Here is a 13,572-nt window from a genome sequence, read left to right as displayed (position 1 = left end):
ACACATACAAGGGTATACGATTCTTTTGATCCAATTGACAAAACATATCTCTTGTGCACCTTTACAAAACAATGATCTCACGTGTATTCACCCGTTCATTAGCATCAACTCGTGCTTTGGCTTATGCTGCCACTAAGAACACCAAGCCACCAATTCAATTGTTTGGTGTTGATGGTACTTATGCCAATTCATTATACTCGGCTACTATTCAACAATCAGATATGAACCAAACCTTCAACTCATTAAAGAAAGTTGAAGATATCATCAAGGGAGATCCAAAAGTGGAAGAAGCTTTAACTAATCCTGCTTTAACTAAAGATGACAGAATTTCCGTTGTTAAACAAGTCAACAAGAGTTTAAACTTGGACAAAACTACCGCCAACTTCCTTTTGGTCTTGGCTGAAAACAACAGATTGGGCGATTTCCCATCAATTTTCAAGAAATTCGGTATGTTGAATGATGCTTACAACGGAGTTGTTGAAGCTAAAGTCACCAGTGCCAAGCCATTGGAATCAAAGATTTTGAAGAGATTGGAATCATCAATTGGTGGAAGCTCATTTGTTGGTCAAGGTAAGACTTTGAAGTTGAAGAATGAAGTTAACCCTGATATTAAAGGAGGTTTGATTGTTGAAGTTGGTGATAGAATTGTTGATGTTTCAATTGCAAACAAGGTTGCTAAATTGAACCAAACTTTGAAAGAGAACTTGTAAGGGGTGTGGATTCTGATACTTATTGGCTTACTTGTAGCTAAGAGGAATATATTCGTACGATTTTGGCTTTAGATAAAATGTGAATCAAAAAAATTGAAAATGTAGTATACACGAAGGCTTCTTCGGTAACAGTGTTTCTAAACTTGTATAACTCTTATCTACATCATCCACGTCATAGTCTTCTCATTGAAGAAAAGTGTACTTAAAACACGGCCCTTTGCTTTTATAGACGCGAGATAATCCGCAAAGAAAAATCGAAACATTGCCAAACCTTTTTCATCTGAACCACATTAAACTCAGATATGGCATTATCACCAAGAATTAGAGCCTTGATAGACTTGGCCACTATTTTTGCCATAGGTCTCAATGTATTTGTCTATTTCTATCCCGATATTCTAAACGAACCACAACAATGCAATTGGCACAACTCACCAACATTGGCACCTAAATTTGACATTCTTGAAAATATCCCTCATCAATACCTCCAGCCAATTCTACGCTCGGTTCCTGGATTATGCAAAGAGGAACAAGAAACAGATGTACCCTCCCTCATTAAGAAAAGTAAAGATGAGATCCATATGTTGCTTTTTGGTGATCCGCAAATCAATGGTAATTGGAAACTGACGAAATATATCAAGAGATTAGACAATTATGGTAATGATTATTACCTTGGACATATTTACAACACCATGTATAATCGATTACATCCATCGCATGTGGTTGTAATGGGGGATTTGTTCTCAAGTCAATGGATTTTGGATTCGGAGTTTTATAATCGAACTTATCGATTTGTTGAACGATTGTTTCCTAGAGATCAAGAGTATAAACAACATGTGCTTGATACACATGCAAAACATGAAGATTACGATTGGAATAGATGGTTAAATGATGAGAAACTGATGGATCCGTTACATCGGTTCCAATCTAGAGTGTATAATGATGTTTACGATTGGGTTCACCAAGATCGACATGTACCCAATTTTGAAAACCCATTATTTATTAACTTAACGGGGAACCATGATATTGGATATAGTGGTGATGCGACATGGCAACATATGGCGAGATTCCATCTCCTATTTGGTCAAAATAACTTTGTCATCAATTACAATAAAGGAACGCCAAAGGAATGGAGAATAGTTGTTGTTGATTCACTTACACTTGAAGGGCCAGCTTTGCAACCGGAATTTGTCAACTACACATGGTCATTTTTGGAGCATTTGCGTGATGTTGAAAACCCAAATTTCAAAGGTACAACAATCTTGTTGACTCATATTCCGATGTATAAACGAGCTGGTTTATGTAGAGATGGGCCCGAACATCGATACTACGACGAAACATATAAGCGTGAGCCATACAAGATTGGGTTATTGAGGTCGCAAAACCACTTGTCTTTTGAAACTACACAAAAGTTGCTCAATATCGTATTCCCAAATGATGATCAAGGTGGTATTATATTGACTGGACATGATCATGAAGGTTGTGATGATTGGTACAATTTTGATGATGGTAATGGAACCTGGGTTGCATCCAAGACCAAGAACCACCACAACTCCCTGAAACATCCCGTTAGAGAAGTTGTGGTTAAGTCAATGATGGGTGATTTTGATGGACAGACTGGTATTTTAACTGGTGAGTTTAACAATAGCAGATGGAATTTTACATTCACTTATTGTTCATTCACGGTTCAACATTGGTGGTGGGCTAGCAAAGTGGCGATCTTGGTTGCAATCTTGTTGAAGACGATTACTTTCTTGGTTTAGTCTGTACATACAAAAGCTTTATTTATTTGAATTCTTTAGAGGTATGGAAACACACTGATATTTTATTTTCTACTACATTTGTAATACATAGGGCTATACGGCATACTTTTTTTAAGATTCAAATTGTTGTGGTTGTAGCTTCAGTTGCAACTTGGGGTGCTTGTTCTGAAGTTAACAAAGAATTATCTTTCTGCTCTTGTCCCTTCTTTTCCTCTGCAGCTGCAGCTCCATCTTCAGATGATGGCTTCACTTCAGTTTTCAAAGCATCAACTGGTTCAGTAGTTGCAGCAGGGACACTTTCAACGTCATTAACAACTGGTTTGGCTTCATCGCCATTACCAGCGGGAGCAGTACTAGCCTCCCCCTTAACTTCCCCACCACCATTTGCCTCAGCAATAAACTGTTCAATTTCCTCCTTGGCACCATCAACACTCTGTTCCGGTGAAATTTGTAACTTCTTCACCTTCAAAACCCCATCAACAAAAATCCAATGTGATCTCTTGATTCCAGTAGGTTGTTTCTTAGCACCCAAAATACCAATCAATTCCCTCTTTGGATCACTCAATAAGTCATATTCAACGTGTTGCTTAGTTTGGAAATTCTTTTGATTAGCTGGTGTATCAGCAGAAAGTCCGAATACAGCCACATTTTGATCATTTAAAAATTGGAAATTCTTTTGAAATCCACAAACTTGTCTGGTACAGCCCGGTGTGGAGGCTTTAGGGTAAGCAAAGATGACGACATACTTGTGTGTTTGAGCAATTGTTGGTAAATTGACTTCTTTCTCATCTTGATTGAGCAAGGTGATATCGGGGATTTTCTCACCAATTTCAATCTCATTGGTTTCTGGTTCTGGTTCTGCAACCTTTGGTTCAGTCTTGGCCTTCTTTGTTGGTGGTGGAGCGGTAGTGGTAGCAGTGGCAGGTTCATCTGCTTTAGCTTTTGAGTTAGAAGCAACTCTAGCTGAGCGGCGTAATCCGGACATTTTTGATCAATTGGGGGGCTTTAAGCTATGTTTTTGTTTGAGTAGCAGCAGTAATGGTAAACGTCTAGTCTATTCAATTGGATTCCAATTAAAACGTTAAATACAGAAACAGATAGTTAAAAAGAGTGATGACTTTAAAAAATGTGAATTATGTGGGTGGGTGAAATTTTATACTTTCGATGAAGGAGAAGCAAATGACACAAAGTAGAATTTTGAATCAGGCGGATAAGCGAAACCTATGGGGGAAACCAACTGAAAGAGACAGTTCTCACTTTTTCAAAAAAAGAGTCATAACCTGAGTGAGAAGAGTATGCATCAAGTCCACCTATTGAATAGCTGAATGGTAAGAGCTGTTGTTGGGTCCTGACTTGGTGTTCCTATAAAGCTGTGGCGGCGGCGGAGAAATACTGCATACAAAATGTAAAAGGGGTTTTTTGGGTTAAAGACTTCAAACTACTTTATTCATTTACTCTTATTACTTCCGGAATATACTTATTCAGTTATATGCTATTTCACTATTATAGTTTCAATAGCTTATCTGACTATATTTCTAATATCATTGTTGTGAAGCTCGCTTTCCAGCCTCTTGTAGAAAGTAATTTGACACGAATCTGATGCAATTTCGACCAAGCCCCAATTTATCCTTAGAACGTCTCGTCCATTCACCTCTGAGGATATTGCCGGAAGATTAATGTTAGTTTGAAGTAACCCTTTGCTAACCGCTGGTTCCGTACACTTTGTGCGTTTTCATCGAAAGCCTCTTTAATGTAAACACACCAAGTAGAGCGGAGCTTATAAGTGACCATCAAGATTAGGAAGTTAATGTCTACAACACTTAGCATGCTTACCTTCTCTTCGTCAAGACACTAGTTCCCTCTAAAGCTCTTTCCCCCCTTTCAATGTCATGTAATTCAATGTCGCAGTTTAATTTTACGACACTAAAATTTATGTCACTCAAAAATTTCTCTCTCATTTCTTCTTATGATAACACAACACTTAGGAAGGCAAAGCTACACTTTAGGTCCTTGTACCCTTTAATCAGTCTCATATCCCATGCCAAGTACGGACACCAAAGCTGACCCAACGCCCAACGGCGATGAGGACGGCCTCTCCAAATCTCCCATCCAAATCAAGACCGAAGATGGTGTAAATGAAAATGAAAACAATGAAGATCTCTTTACTATTGAGAATATCTTACCTGGATGTAAAGTCTATGCAACGAAAGATGGCGAAGAAAGACTAGCTGAAATCCTTCAAGAGCACATGAAAAAGGGAAGAAAAGTGTTTTATGTCCATTATCAAGATTTCAATAAACGTTTAGATGAATGGATCGAAATTGATCGAATAAATTTTAAAAAACCATTGATCTTACCTGAAGTCAAGGTCGATGAAAAGAAGGAGAGTAAGCAAAAGAAAAAGACTAAACTGAAGGCCTCAAAATCACAAGCTGGAACTAGTGCATCGACTCCAAGGGAGGAAACTCCACAAATGAATGAAGATGAGATGGACTTGGAAAATCTTAATGTTCAAGGGTTGAAACGGCCAGGGGAAGAAGTTAGTCGAGAAGAAGAGATTAAAAAGCTTCGTTCAGGTGGGTCCATGACTCAAAATCATTCGGAAGTGGCTAGAGTGAGAAATTTGTCTACTGTGATACTTGGAGAACATATAATTGAACCATGGTATTTCTCACCTTACCCTATTGAATTAACTGAAGAGGACGCAATATATGTATGTGACTTTACATTGTCTTACTTTGGTTCAAAGAAACAATTTGAGCGGTTCAGGTCAAAATGTTCAATGAAACATCCACCTGGTAACGAAATCTATCGTGATTCAAAAGTGAGTTTTTGGGAAATTGATGGAAGGAAACAGCGGACTTGGTGCCGAAACCTTTGTTTGCTTTGTAAACTTTTCTTGGATCACAAGACTTTGTACTATGATGTTGATCCATTTTTGTTTTATGTCATGACTATTAAATCAGAACAAGGTCATCATGTTGTGGGCTTTTTCTCAAAAGAGAAAGAAAGTGCTGATGGGTATAATGTTGCCTGTATTTTAACCCTTCCTTGTTACCAGAAGAGAGGATTTGGTAAATTGCTAATTCAATTTTCATACATGTTATCAGCAGTGGAGAAGAAAGTAGGGTCACCAGAAAAGCCATTATCGGATTTGGGTCTTTTATCGTATAGGGCTTATTGGACTGATACATTGATCAAACTACTAGTTGAAAGGAATAATCCAACACTTTTCAGGAGAAACAATTCCCATCCAGTTGACGAAGATGACTATAATGATACTCCACCACCTCCATCATCACGAAACGGAAACTCCACCAATGAAATCACCATTGAAGATATTTCCGCCATCACAAGCATGACAACAACAGATATACTACACACATTGACAACCTTGAAAATGCTACGATATTACAAAGGTCAACATATTATTGTCCTAACTGATCACATTATGGCCATGTATGATAAACTAGTTAAAAAGGTGAAGGAGAAGAAGAAACATGAGTTGAATCCAAAGTTGTTAAGTTGGACTCCACCGCTGTTTACTGCAAGTCAATTACGTTTTGGATGGTAAAACACAAACTGTGCTGTTTACTGCAAGTCAATTACGTTTTAGGTGGTAATGCTGTGCATGTTTAGCCCCATATTTTAATACTTTTATCACCGGCACATGTAATCAATCTCAACCCCGACATGTCAAATGTTGACGCATAAACAGCAGCACCATCAGCACCAGGTAAAGCCGGTGCTTGTCCTGATTGTAATAGTTTACCCAGTATATAATCATAGAATTCAATGCTTCCATCATCGTAGCCAGAAAATAATGTATTTGTGATTGGATTTATCGATAATGTATTGATAATACCTTCTCTATCTGATTTTTCAAAGTTGTTCAACAACTCTCCCTTTGGTAGTAGCCACTGTTTTATGTTGCCATTTGAATCACCCGACGTGAATGTTGTTTCCAATGGATGAGCAACCATTGATCGTATACTCTTTGAATGTTGAGTTATACATAGCTCAGTACTCTGTTTCCTCAAATCCCATAATCGTATAGTCCCATCCATTGAACTTGTCACCACTTGTGGATCATTATCAAACGACTCAATAGAGGTAATATCACTCTTGTGTCCCGATAACAACGTAATCTCCTTTGTAGCTCGAATATCCCATATTCTAACCACGGCATCTCTTCCTCCACTCAACACAACATCCAATTGAGGATGTAGTGACAATGCATAAATCCCACCAACATGACCATGGAAATTCTTAATTTGACATCCTTCAACAGCATTCAGTTTCTCTAAATCCCAACACCGTAACGTCTTATCTTCAGATCCAGAAAACAAGTAGGGGAATTTCTTGGAAACAACAAGAGCTCGAACTCCCATAATGTGTCCCGTTATTGTACTTTTCAATTCCAGTGATGCAAGGTCCCAGATCTTGATGGTTGAGTCAGAGGAGCCGGTGACGAACCAGTCGTTGGTGACTTGGTCGACGGTGACTGCGCGTACCCAGCCTTGATGTGCACCAGCTAGTGTTCGTAGAAGTTTCCATGAGTGGGTATGCTGGTCCAGAGGTTGTATCCTAGTTAGTGCGGTGGATGGTTCGTGACTCATGGATGATATAAAGGCTTTGGTCTTTATCAGCACGTATTACTTTGGTGGATCATCGCATAAACCCAAATTTTATCGCTTGGAAAATTGGAACAAGAGACACAAGCAATTCTTTGTCAATGGTTCATTCAAGCTATACCTGCCTACGTTCGAATGCCAATGCAATTGATCAAAGATCTATGCCATACACTTTCAAACTCCAATAAGTCAATAAAAATTATCGGTCTCATTGCACAAGATGGAGAGCAAGACATATTATCCCATGAAGAAAATGACACATTAGAGATTGGATTGACCAAGAAAATCTACCTTCGAATATTTAAGGAGTCACATGAACTCTTTCATAATAGCTATGAAGATCGACTCAACATTGATAGTCTACCACAACCTAAATTGGAGGAGTTGTATTACATGACATTGGGCTATATGATCACCACGAATGAGCATTCAACAGTGATCTCGCTCCATGAAGAGCTTGTTAAGAAACTAGGGAATTACGAGTACGACTCAGAGATTGTGTCCTGCTTTTTAACATGTCGAATGAAACGTATAAACAAGAGTTCTTCACTATGGCATTGGCTAAAGAAAGTGACTATAATACACATAAGCAATGGTCAAGATGTACTGCTTTTGCTTCATCGTGCACTTGTTAGCTGTGAGCTACATTTTGCCAACTACTATGGAAACAACTACCTCCAATGGCTAATTATAGTGTGTAAGTTGAAGGGAATCGATTTGAATGAGTTTGAAAAGATGTTGATTAACCTGTGTCGAGCGAATCTTCTGGATAGTTCACTCTGGGGTTCTTTGAAGATGTTGTTTAATCCTGACGATGGGCTGGTTGACTATGTTTCTGAAGAGTATAATAGGATCACTGGATTGCCTTTGCAGAGAGATATTAGCGTCGGCTATGAAGACAAGATAGTTGAGCAATTTCAATGGCTATTGCGTCTGCAATGTAACTACATGACACCCTTTTGCAAGCTAGTTGATGCGACAAATTCATTACTCACTTTGAACAAACTTGCGAATTCTTTAAACGACAGTAATTTAAACTTTGCTTCCGATTTGAGAGCCAAACTCCTCAGCCGCAAAAAGTATATAGAGACTAATCATGAGATATGATTGATTGAACTACATACTTCTATTTACCTCTACTCTTTTTTTTTTTTCAACATTGGGTGCAAATCATCCGCCAAAATGAAACTCCGCGACACATTTCCCAAATTTTTTGTATTTCCTTAAAATTTAATCAGCAACTAATCTCACGCTGGATCAGTCATCATCATCACTAGTAATGTTAAAGATACGTGAACTTCAGAAAAAGAGACAAGAGGAAGAAGCAGCCGCCAAGTCCAAATCACCAACACCATCCACATCATCCTCGTACTCAGCAAACAATCAAAACAATCAAAACAACAACGCGTCAAAAGTCAGCGCTGCTCAAATTCGAGTACAGAAAGACATTACTGAATTGGATTTACCAAAAAGTATCAAACTCACGTTCCCCAACACTGCTGATTTCTTCAACTTTGATTTACAAATCATACCACAAGATGGATACTACAAGAATGGGAAATTTAAATTCAAGATTGAAATTGGCCACAATTTTCCTATTGATCCACCAAAGATTAAATGTCTTAATAAGATTTATCATCCAAATATAGATCTTGATGGCAACGTATGTTTAAACATATTGAGAGAGGATTGGTCACCAGTTTTAAGTTTGAATTCAGTCTTGATTGGGTTGAATTTCTTGTTTTTGGAACCTAATCCTAATGATCCATTGAATAAAGAAGCGGCTAATATGTTGGTTAAGGATAAGAAGCAGTTTGAGAGAAACGTTACTACGTCAATGAGAGGCGGGTATATTTCGCTGGAGCATTATGATCGTGTTATATAGTTTTGTATATAGTAATTGCCGGAAAGTAAGTTTCACTTCCAGATTTTGACCATATTATCGGTACCACCGCTGACTAATACACATCGCATTCGAGCTTCTACATCTTTCAACACCGCGTCATCATTATTAGCAACACCATTAGCGTCTCCATTGATACCGTTAACCTCTTCTTTACGTTTGGCAAGACGTGCAAAGTCGATGTCATTCACAAACCCTTGGTGGCTCAAAAGGGACCGCATAACGCCTACAGATCCATCGATATTCAATCCGTTCAAATCCCACACCTTGATCGTCTTGTCATCAGATGAGCTAAAGATATATTTTCCGTTAGGATGAACCTGTATAGATTTGACCCATGAAGTATGGCCTTGTAAGTTAGCAATAAGCCATGCTTGTGCTTGGTTGAACTTAGATGGCATTGGGGGTCGACCTGGTGTTTGTGTAGGTGGAGGTAGCAACCATAGCTTGATTGTATTGTCTCTACTTGCAGTTAGACAATACTTGAACCCTAGTTGGTCATACACTTCATTCTTGAGTAGTTCTATAGGAAGTGAAGGAAATGAGTCACTATTGCTCTCGATAAATGAGTCTATAACGGGATTTGAAAGTTTTGGTAGGAACCTCACCGCTTCTATTACATGAGAGTGACCAATTAACAAAGCAATACCAGTTCCAGTTTGGCCATGACTCAATCTAGCACTTTGATCATTGGAACACGTTAGTACAAAGTCACCAAACTTGCCTGAACATACATCCAAATCTCTTACCCACTCACTGTGACCTATAAAGCTTTTGATACAAGTGCCATCAACAACATTCCAAACTTTTATCGTTTTATCTCTTGAGACACTGTATAGTAGATTTTGTTTTGAAAATACAATTGACGACACCGTATGTTCATGACCACGTAGCGTCTTCAAATGCTGATGCGTGGATGCATTAAATAGCTTAATTGTAAGATCAGACGAACATGATGCCAATATGTACCGTGGCTCATCACCTTTATTCATTTCAATCTTATTTTGTGAAAACGCTAGTTTATTGACACCTCTCGTGTGAGCCTTCATGATCTTTTCCGGTAAGGAATTATCATCCGATGCAAAGTTCCAGACATTTATAGATCCATCATTGCATCCAGCGTATACCAATGGAAGAACTGGATGTAGCCTTACGCTATTGACGACATTTGGTGTTTCAAAACTTTGGATGGCAGATATAGGTAACCAATTGATTCTATCTTTGCTGATTGTTACAGGTGCCACGTCGACCACGCTTCGTAGATTGGTGATTTCATTCTCCAAGTCGATGATCCGTTTCTGTAGTCGTAATACCGTTGACCATTTCTTTTCTAGATACTGATCGACAATCCCATCATTGCTATGCGCGTTAGCGTTATCTGGTAAAAGTAGATCAGATAGTTGCTGAAATAGCTGTTCATTTGATTCGGATGATGAGCAAATTGGTTGGAGGTATTGCAAGATGGCTTTGTTTAGTTCCGTTTGTTGTCGTTCAGTTAAGATCTGACTGGGCATTGCGTATGGTGTAACAAGGGAAATCTCACCTTGATTTGCATCTTATATGTGAAGAGAATGAAGTTTTGTTTACAAATTGTTCCAAATCAGAAAAACTAAAACAAATAGTCACGTGCATACTCAAAACTGTTCTTCTACTTTGGTGTATTCTTTAAGGCAGCAAATCTGGCAGCTAATGCATCAAAATCATCTTTTTGTTTAGCGGTAGACTTTTTTTGTGGCTTACTTGCAACAACACTAGGCTTCTCCGCTAATTCAGCCAACAGTTGCTCCTTTTCTTTGGGCACAGCTTCCTTTGTTCCTCCTTCGTCATCTTCGTCACCTCCTTCTCCTTCTCCATCGTTTTCATCTTTGAAATGCTCTAGTCCTGAGTAAGGTACACTATAAGCCAATGCAATCTCTACAAGATACATATTCACCAAATCTTCACTAGGCGGTTCAATGCCACACCTCCGTACAATCTTATCAGGAACAATCCCTTCTTTATTCTCCAACGCCTCTTTCCCAAACTCAGTTCCATATTTGTAAATCAATATATCTCGAATTGAACACAACTCTTTCAAATCAGTACTTTGTGCTGAGTATATAAGCGAGCAAACAGCTTCAAGTAAACTAGAATCACATGTCGGACGATCAAGTATCATATTCAATCGAGCTAATAAAAGCTCACAATAAAGCTCTAGATACTCCAAAAGCTCAATGTATATATCATCTCGAATAATGTTTTCCACTCTAATCTTGGCTGATGATTCTTTGCCAGCCTTTAGTAATTCTGCCAATTGTCTCCGTTGTTGTTTTGTCAATGCGACTTTCTTTTCTTGAGTGAATTTGAGTTTGGATATTGCCATCTTGAGGTTTGTCTTGAACCTCAATTGGTTGAGGTGTGGTGGAACTGGCTTAGGCATTGGTGGAGGGAGTCTTTATAAAGTAAGTAAAACACTGTGTGCTATTTGTGCTTTGTTGCTGATTTTTTTCTCTCTTGTCGCTTTCCATCTACAACATCCAACTACGTTTATCATTATTAAACATTTCTTTTACTTTCTTTTCTACTTACAATTTTAGGCACTCTCCGAAACGATTGTATGTTCATGTGGTGGAGTTCCTTTTACTAATATTTCTTCATCATCTTCGTCAAAATTAGCACCAATATTATCAGTACTTCGAGTCTCTCTCTTCATAGTACAACATTGTATATCCTTGATCCATTCATCATTCATAATTTCTTCCAAAGTAGCCCTTTGCTTTGGGTCCACATGTAACATCCGGGCCATGATTGGACGTGAAGCATGGGGTAAAAGACGCATTAATCTGTATGGACCATGTATTTGTTTATGACTTGCAGGCTTCTTCTTAGGTTCTTTTCCATTAGACGCAGCAGCAGCAGCGGCTTCTCTTTCTTGTTGTATACGTTTATCCTCTTCTTCTTGTTGGACAAGAAGTTTCTGGTAAGAAGCATCATTCTTTCTCTGCTCGTTGAATGCATCTCGAGCTTGAGTCTTTTTGGTTTCATATTCTTCCAATTTCTGGTCAATCTCTTTCAACTGGGTCAAAATTTCATTCTCTTGTGCTTCGTCTAAGATGTCACCGGATTCAATTGATTTGGCAACCTTGGAAGCCGCTTCAGCAGCAGCAGCACCTTCTGTGGTTTCACCCTCTGCAGCTTCACCAGTAGCTTCTGTGGTTTCACCCTCTGCGGCTGCCTCAGTCTCCTTCTGCGCCTCTTCCAAATGCTTCTTCTTCTTATTCAGACGTACAATAGTGTTTTTCAACTTACGTTGCTGTAAAAGCAACTTGTGACACTCATTACTCAACTGATAGTCATGATAATTGTCATCTGGCAAACAATACATTTTAAAACTATTATCCTTTTCAGGATTGGGAATCTTCCAAGGAAATCTCTTCAACGTCATACAACAATAAATAATGGCAATCGACCAAAGATCGACTGGTTGTGGGTTATAAGAGTTTGGCGATTTCAACACTTCAGGAGCCAAATATGGATCACTTCCAACAATACCATGACATGGATGGACATTTTGTGCCCCACCAAATTGATCATATGGATATCTAAAAATCACAGCACTACCAAAATCAATAAGTTTCAAAATTCCATTCTTATCCAACACACAATTATCCAACTTCAAATCTCGATGGGCTAATCCAAGACTATGCAAGTAATTGACACCTTCTAAAATCTGTTTCAAACAACAATTAATCTCCGTTCGCGACATTTCTCCACTCATCACCACGGCAAAGAAATCAATTGGGGCATACTCCATAATTTCAAAATATCGATTGTTTTCATGTATGATATCAATGGTTTTGATAATGTTTGGGTGTTTCAATGTGGATCCAATACAATACTCAGCTGTACATTTCCGCGTATAATCCTTCAATGACTCATTGGCTCGTTTAGCTCTAAATTCCTTCACGGCAAATGTTTTCGAATCAGACGGTCTCGTGATAAGTTTAACTGAACCACCAGCTCCACTACCCAATTCTTTACCAACTTTACCATACTTTTGCACCAAGGGTGAGGCGTCATCAGTAAATGGATCCTTATTGGAAGCCTGCGAGTGGGAGGCGTTTGCAAGTAATTGGGACGATGTTTGGTTGATCATGGTAGCTAGAGCCGTGCTCGATTGATCTCTCGAAGGAGTACGACTGCCAGTTGGAGGCGTGTGTGCTTGATTCGAGTGGTGTCCAGTAGCAGATCCACCACCTATTTTCACATTAGACGTCTTCTTTGTGGGTTTGAAGAACCGTTTCAATTCACTCATTGATCCAGCCGGCTTATCCGCCAGGGAGTTGATGGTGTTTGAATGGACTGGTGATGGGGCTGTTACTTTCCTATTAAAAGCTGCTGGTGAGTGGACATCATGGTGAGGTTCAGGGGTGCCACTAGGTGAAGGCAACGAGTCTTGGGAATCATGTTTTCCGATATGGAAACCTAGGAATTTACGACCACTGTCTGTGGGTGAAGACAGGTCGTCGTTGCTTTGCTTGTGTCTTGAGAACAAGCCCTTCTTGTGTTTCTCAGGCATTGGTGGA

The 13,572-nt window shown here is 38.9% G+C and overlaps 10 protein-coding genes across 10 annotated transcripts; 5 read left to right on the top strand and 5 right to left on the bottom strand. All coding sequences in view use genetic code 12, as the record gives it.

Moving 5' to 3' along the window:
- Positions 1–71: 71 nt before the first annotated feature.
- ATP5 (F1F0 ATP synthase subunit 5) lies at positions 72–710 on the top strand (the record flags this gene model as incomplete). Its single annotated transcript, XM_067693536.1, has 1 exon — positions 72–710. One exon carries the CDS (start codon positions 72–74, stop codon positions 708–710), a length of 639 nt encoding a protein of 212 aa, XP_067547248.1.
- A 302-nt stretch (positions 711–1,012) lies between these two features.
- On the top strand, positions 1,013–2,470 carry I9W82_004460 (uncharacterized protein; the record flags this gene model as incomplete). Its single annotated transcript, XM_067693535.1, has 1 exon — positions 1,013–2,470. The coding sequence occupies one exon, from the start codon at positions 1,013–1,015 to the stop codon at positions 2,468–2,470; it is 1,458 nt and encodes a 485-aa protein (XP_067547247.1).
- Positions 2,471–2,588: 118 nt separating this feature from the next.
- Positions 2,589–3,455, bottom strand: DOT5 (thioredoxin peroxidase; the record flags this gene model as incomplete). The annotated part of the gene is made up of 2 exons (XM_067693533.1): positions 2,589–3,165; positions 3,217–3,455. The coding sequence occupies 2 exons, from the start codon at positions 3,453–3,455 to the stop codon at positions 2,589–2,591; spliced, it is 816 nt and encodes a 271-aa protein (XP_067547246.1).
- A 1,053-nt stretch (positions 3,456–4,508) lies between these two features.
- ESA1 (NuA4 histone acetyltransferase complex catalytic subunit) lies at positions 4,509–6,044 on the top strand (the record flags this gene model as incomplete). Its single annotated transcript, XM_067693532.1, has 1 exon — positions 4,509–6,044. One exon carries the CDS (start codon positions 4,509–4,511, stop codon positions 6,042–6,044), a length of 1,536 nt encoding a protein of 511 aa, XP_067547245.1.
- Positions 6,045–6,105: 61 nt separating this feature from the next.
- Positions 6,106–7,089, bottom strand: I9W82_004457 (mRNA splicing protein; the record flags this gene model as incomplete). Its single annotated transcript, XM_067693531.1, has 1 exon — positions 6,106–7,089. One exon carries the CDS (start codon positions 7,087–7,089, stop codon positions 6,106–6,108), a length of 984 nt encoding a protein of 327 aa, XP_067547244.1.
- A 156-nt stretch (positions 7,090–7,245) lies between these two features.
- On the top strand, positions 7,246–8,211 carry I9W82_004456 (uncharacterized protein; the record flags this gene model as incomplete). The annotated part of the gene is made up of 1 exon (XM_067693530.1): positions 7,246–8,211. One exon carries the CDS (start codon positions 7,246–7,248, stop codon positions 8,209–8,211), a length of 966 nt encoding a protein of 321 aa, XP_067547243.1.
- Positions 8,212–8,383: 172 nt separating this feature from the next.
- Positions 8,384–8,989, top strand: I9W82_004455 (NEDD8-conjugating protein; the record flags this gene model as incomplete). Its single annotated transcript, XM_067693529.1, has 1 exon — positions 8,384–8,989. The coding sequence occupies one exon, from the start codon at positions 8,384–8,386 to the stop codon at positions 8,987–8,989; it is 606 nt and encodes a 201-aa protein (XP_067547242.1).
- A 32-nt stretch (positions 8,990–9,021) lies between these two features.
- On the bottom strand, positions 9,022–10,521 carry I9W82_004454 (uncharacterized protein; the record flags this gene model as incomplete). Its single annotated transcript, XM_067693528.1, has 1 exon — positions 9,022–10,521. One exon carries the CDS (start codon positions 10,519–10,521, stop codon positions 9,022–9,024), a length of 1,500 nt encoding a protein of 499 aa, XP_067547241.1.
- Positions 10,522–10,655: 134 nt separating this feature from the next.
- On the bottom strand, positions 10,656–11,426 carry IST1 (Ist1p; the record flags this gene model as incomplete). Its single annotated transcript, XM_067693527.1, has 1 exon — positions 10,656–11,426. The coding sequence occupies one exon, from the start codon at positions 11,424–11,426 to the stop codon at positions 10,656–10,658; it is 771 nt and encodes a 256-aa protein (XP_067547240.1).
- Positions 11,427–11,579: 153 nt separating this feature from the next.
- Positions 11,580–13,565, bottom strand: HRK1 (putative serine/threonine protein kinase; the record flags this gene model as incomplete). Its single annotated transcript, XM_067693526.1, has 1 exon — positions 11,580–13,565. The coding sequence occupies one exon, from the start codon at positions 13,563–13,565 to the stop codon at positions 11,580–11,582; it is 1,986 nt and encodes a 661-aa protein (XP_067547239.1).
- Positions 13,566–13,572: the final 7 nt, after the last annotated feature.

The sequence above is a fragment of the Candida metapsilosis genome (assembly GCF_017655625.1).
Source record: "Candida metapsilosis strain BP57 chromosome Unknown scaffold6, whole genome shotgun sequence".
NCBI classification, from domain to species: domain Eukaryota; kingdom Fungi; phylum Ascomycota; class Pichiomycetes; order Serinales; family Debaryomycetaceae; genus Lodderomyces; species Lodderomyces metapsilosis.
Note: the sequence above shows the minus strand (reverse complement) of the source record. Positions and strands in the feature narration are given on the sequence as shown.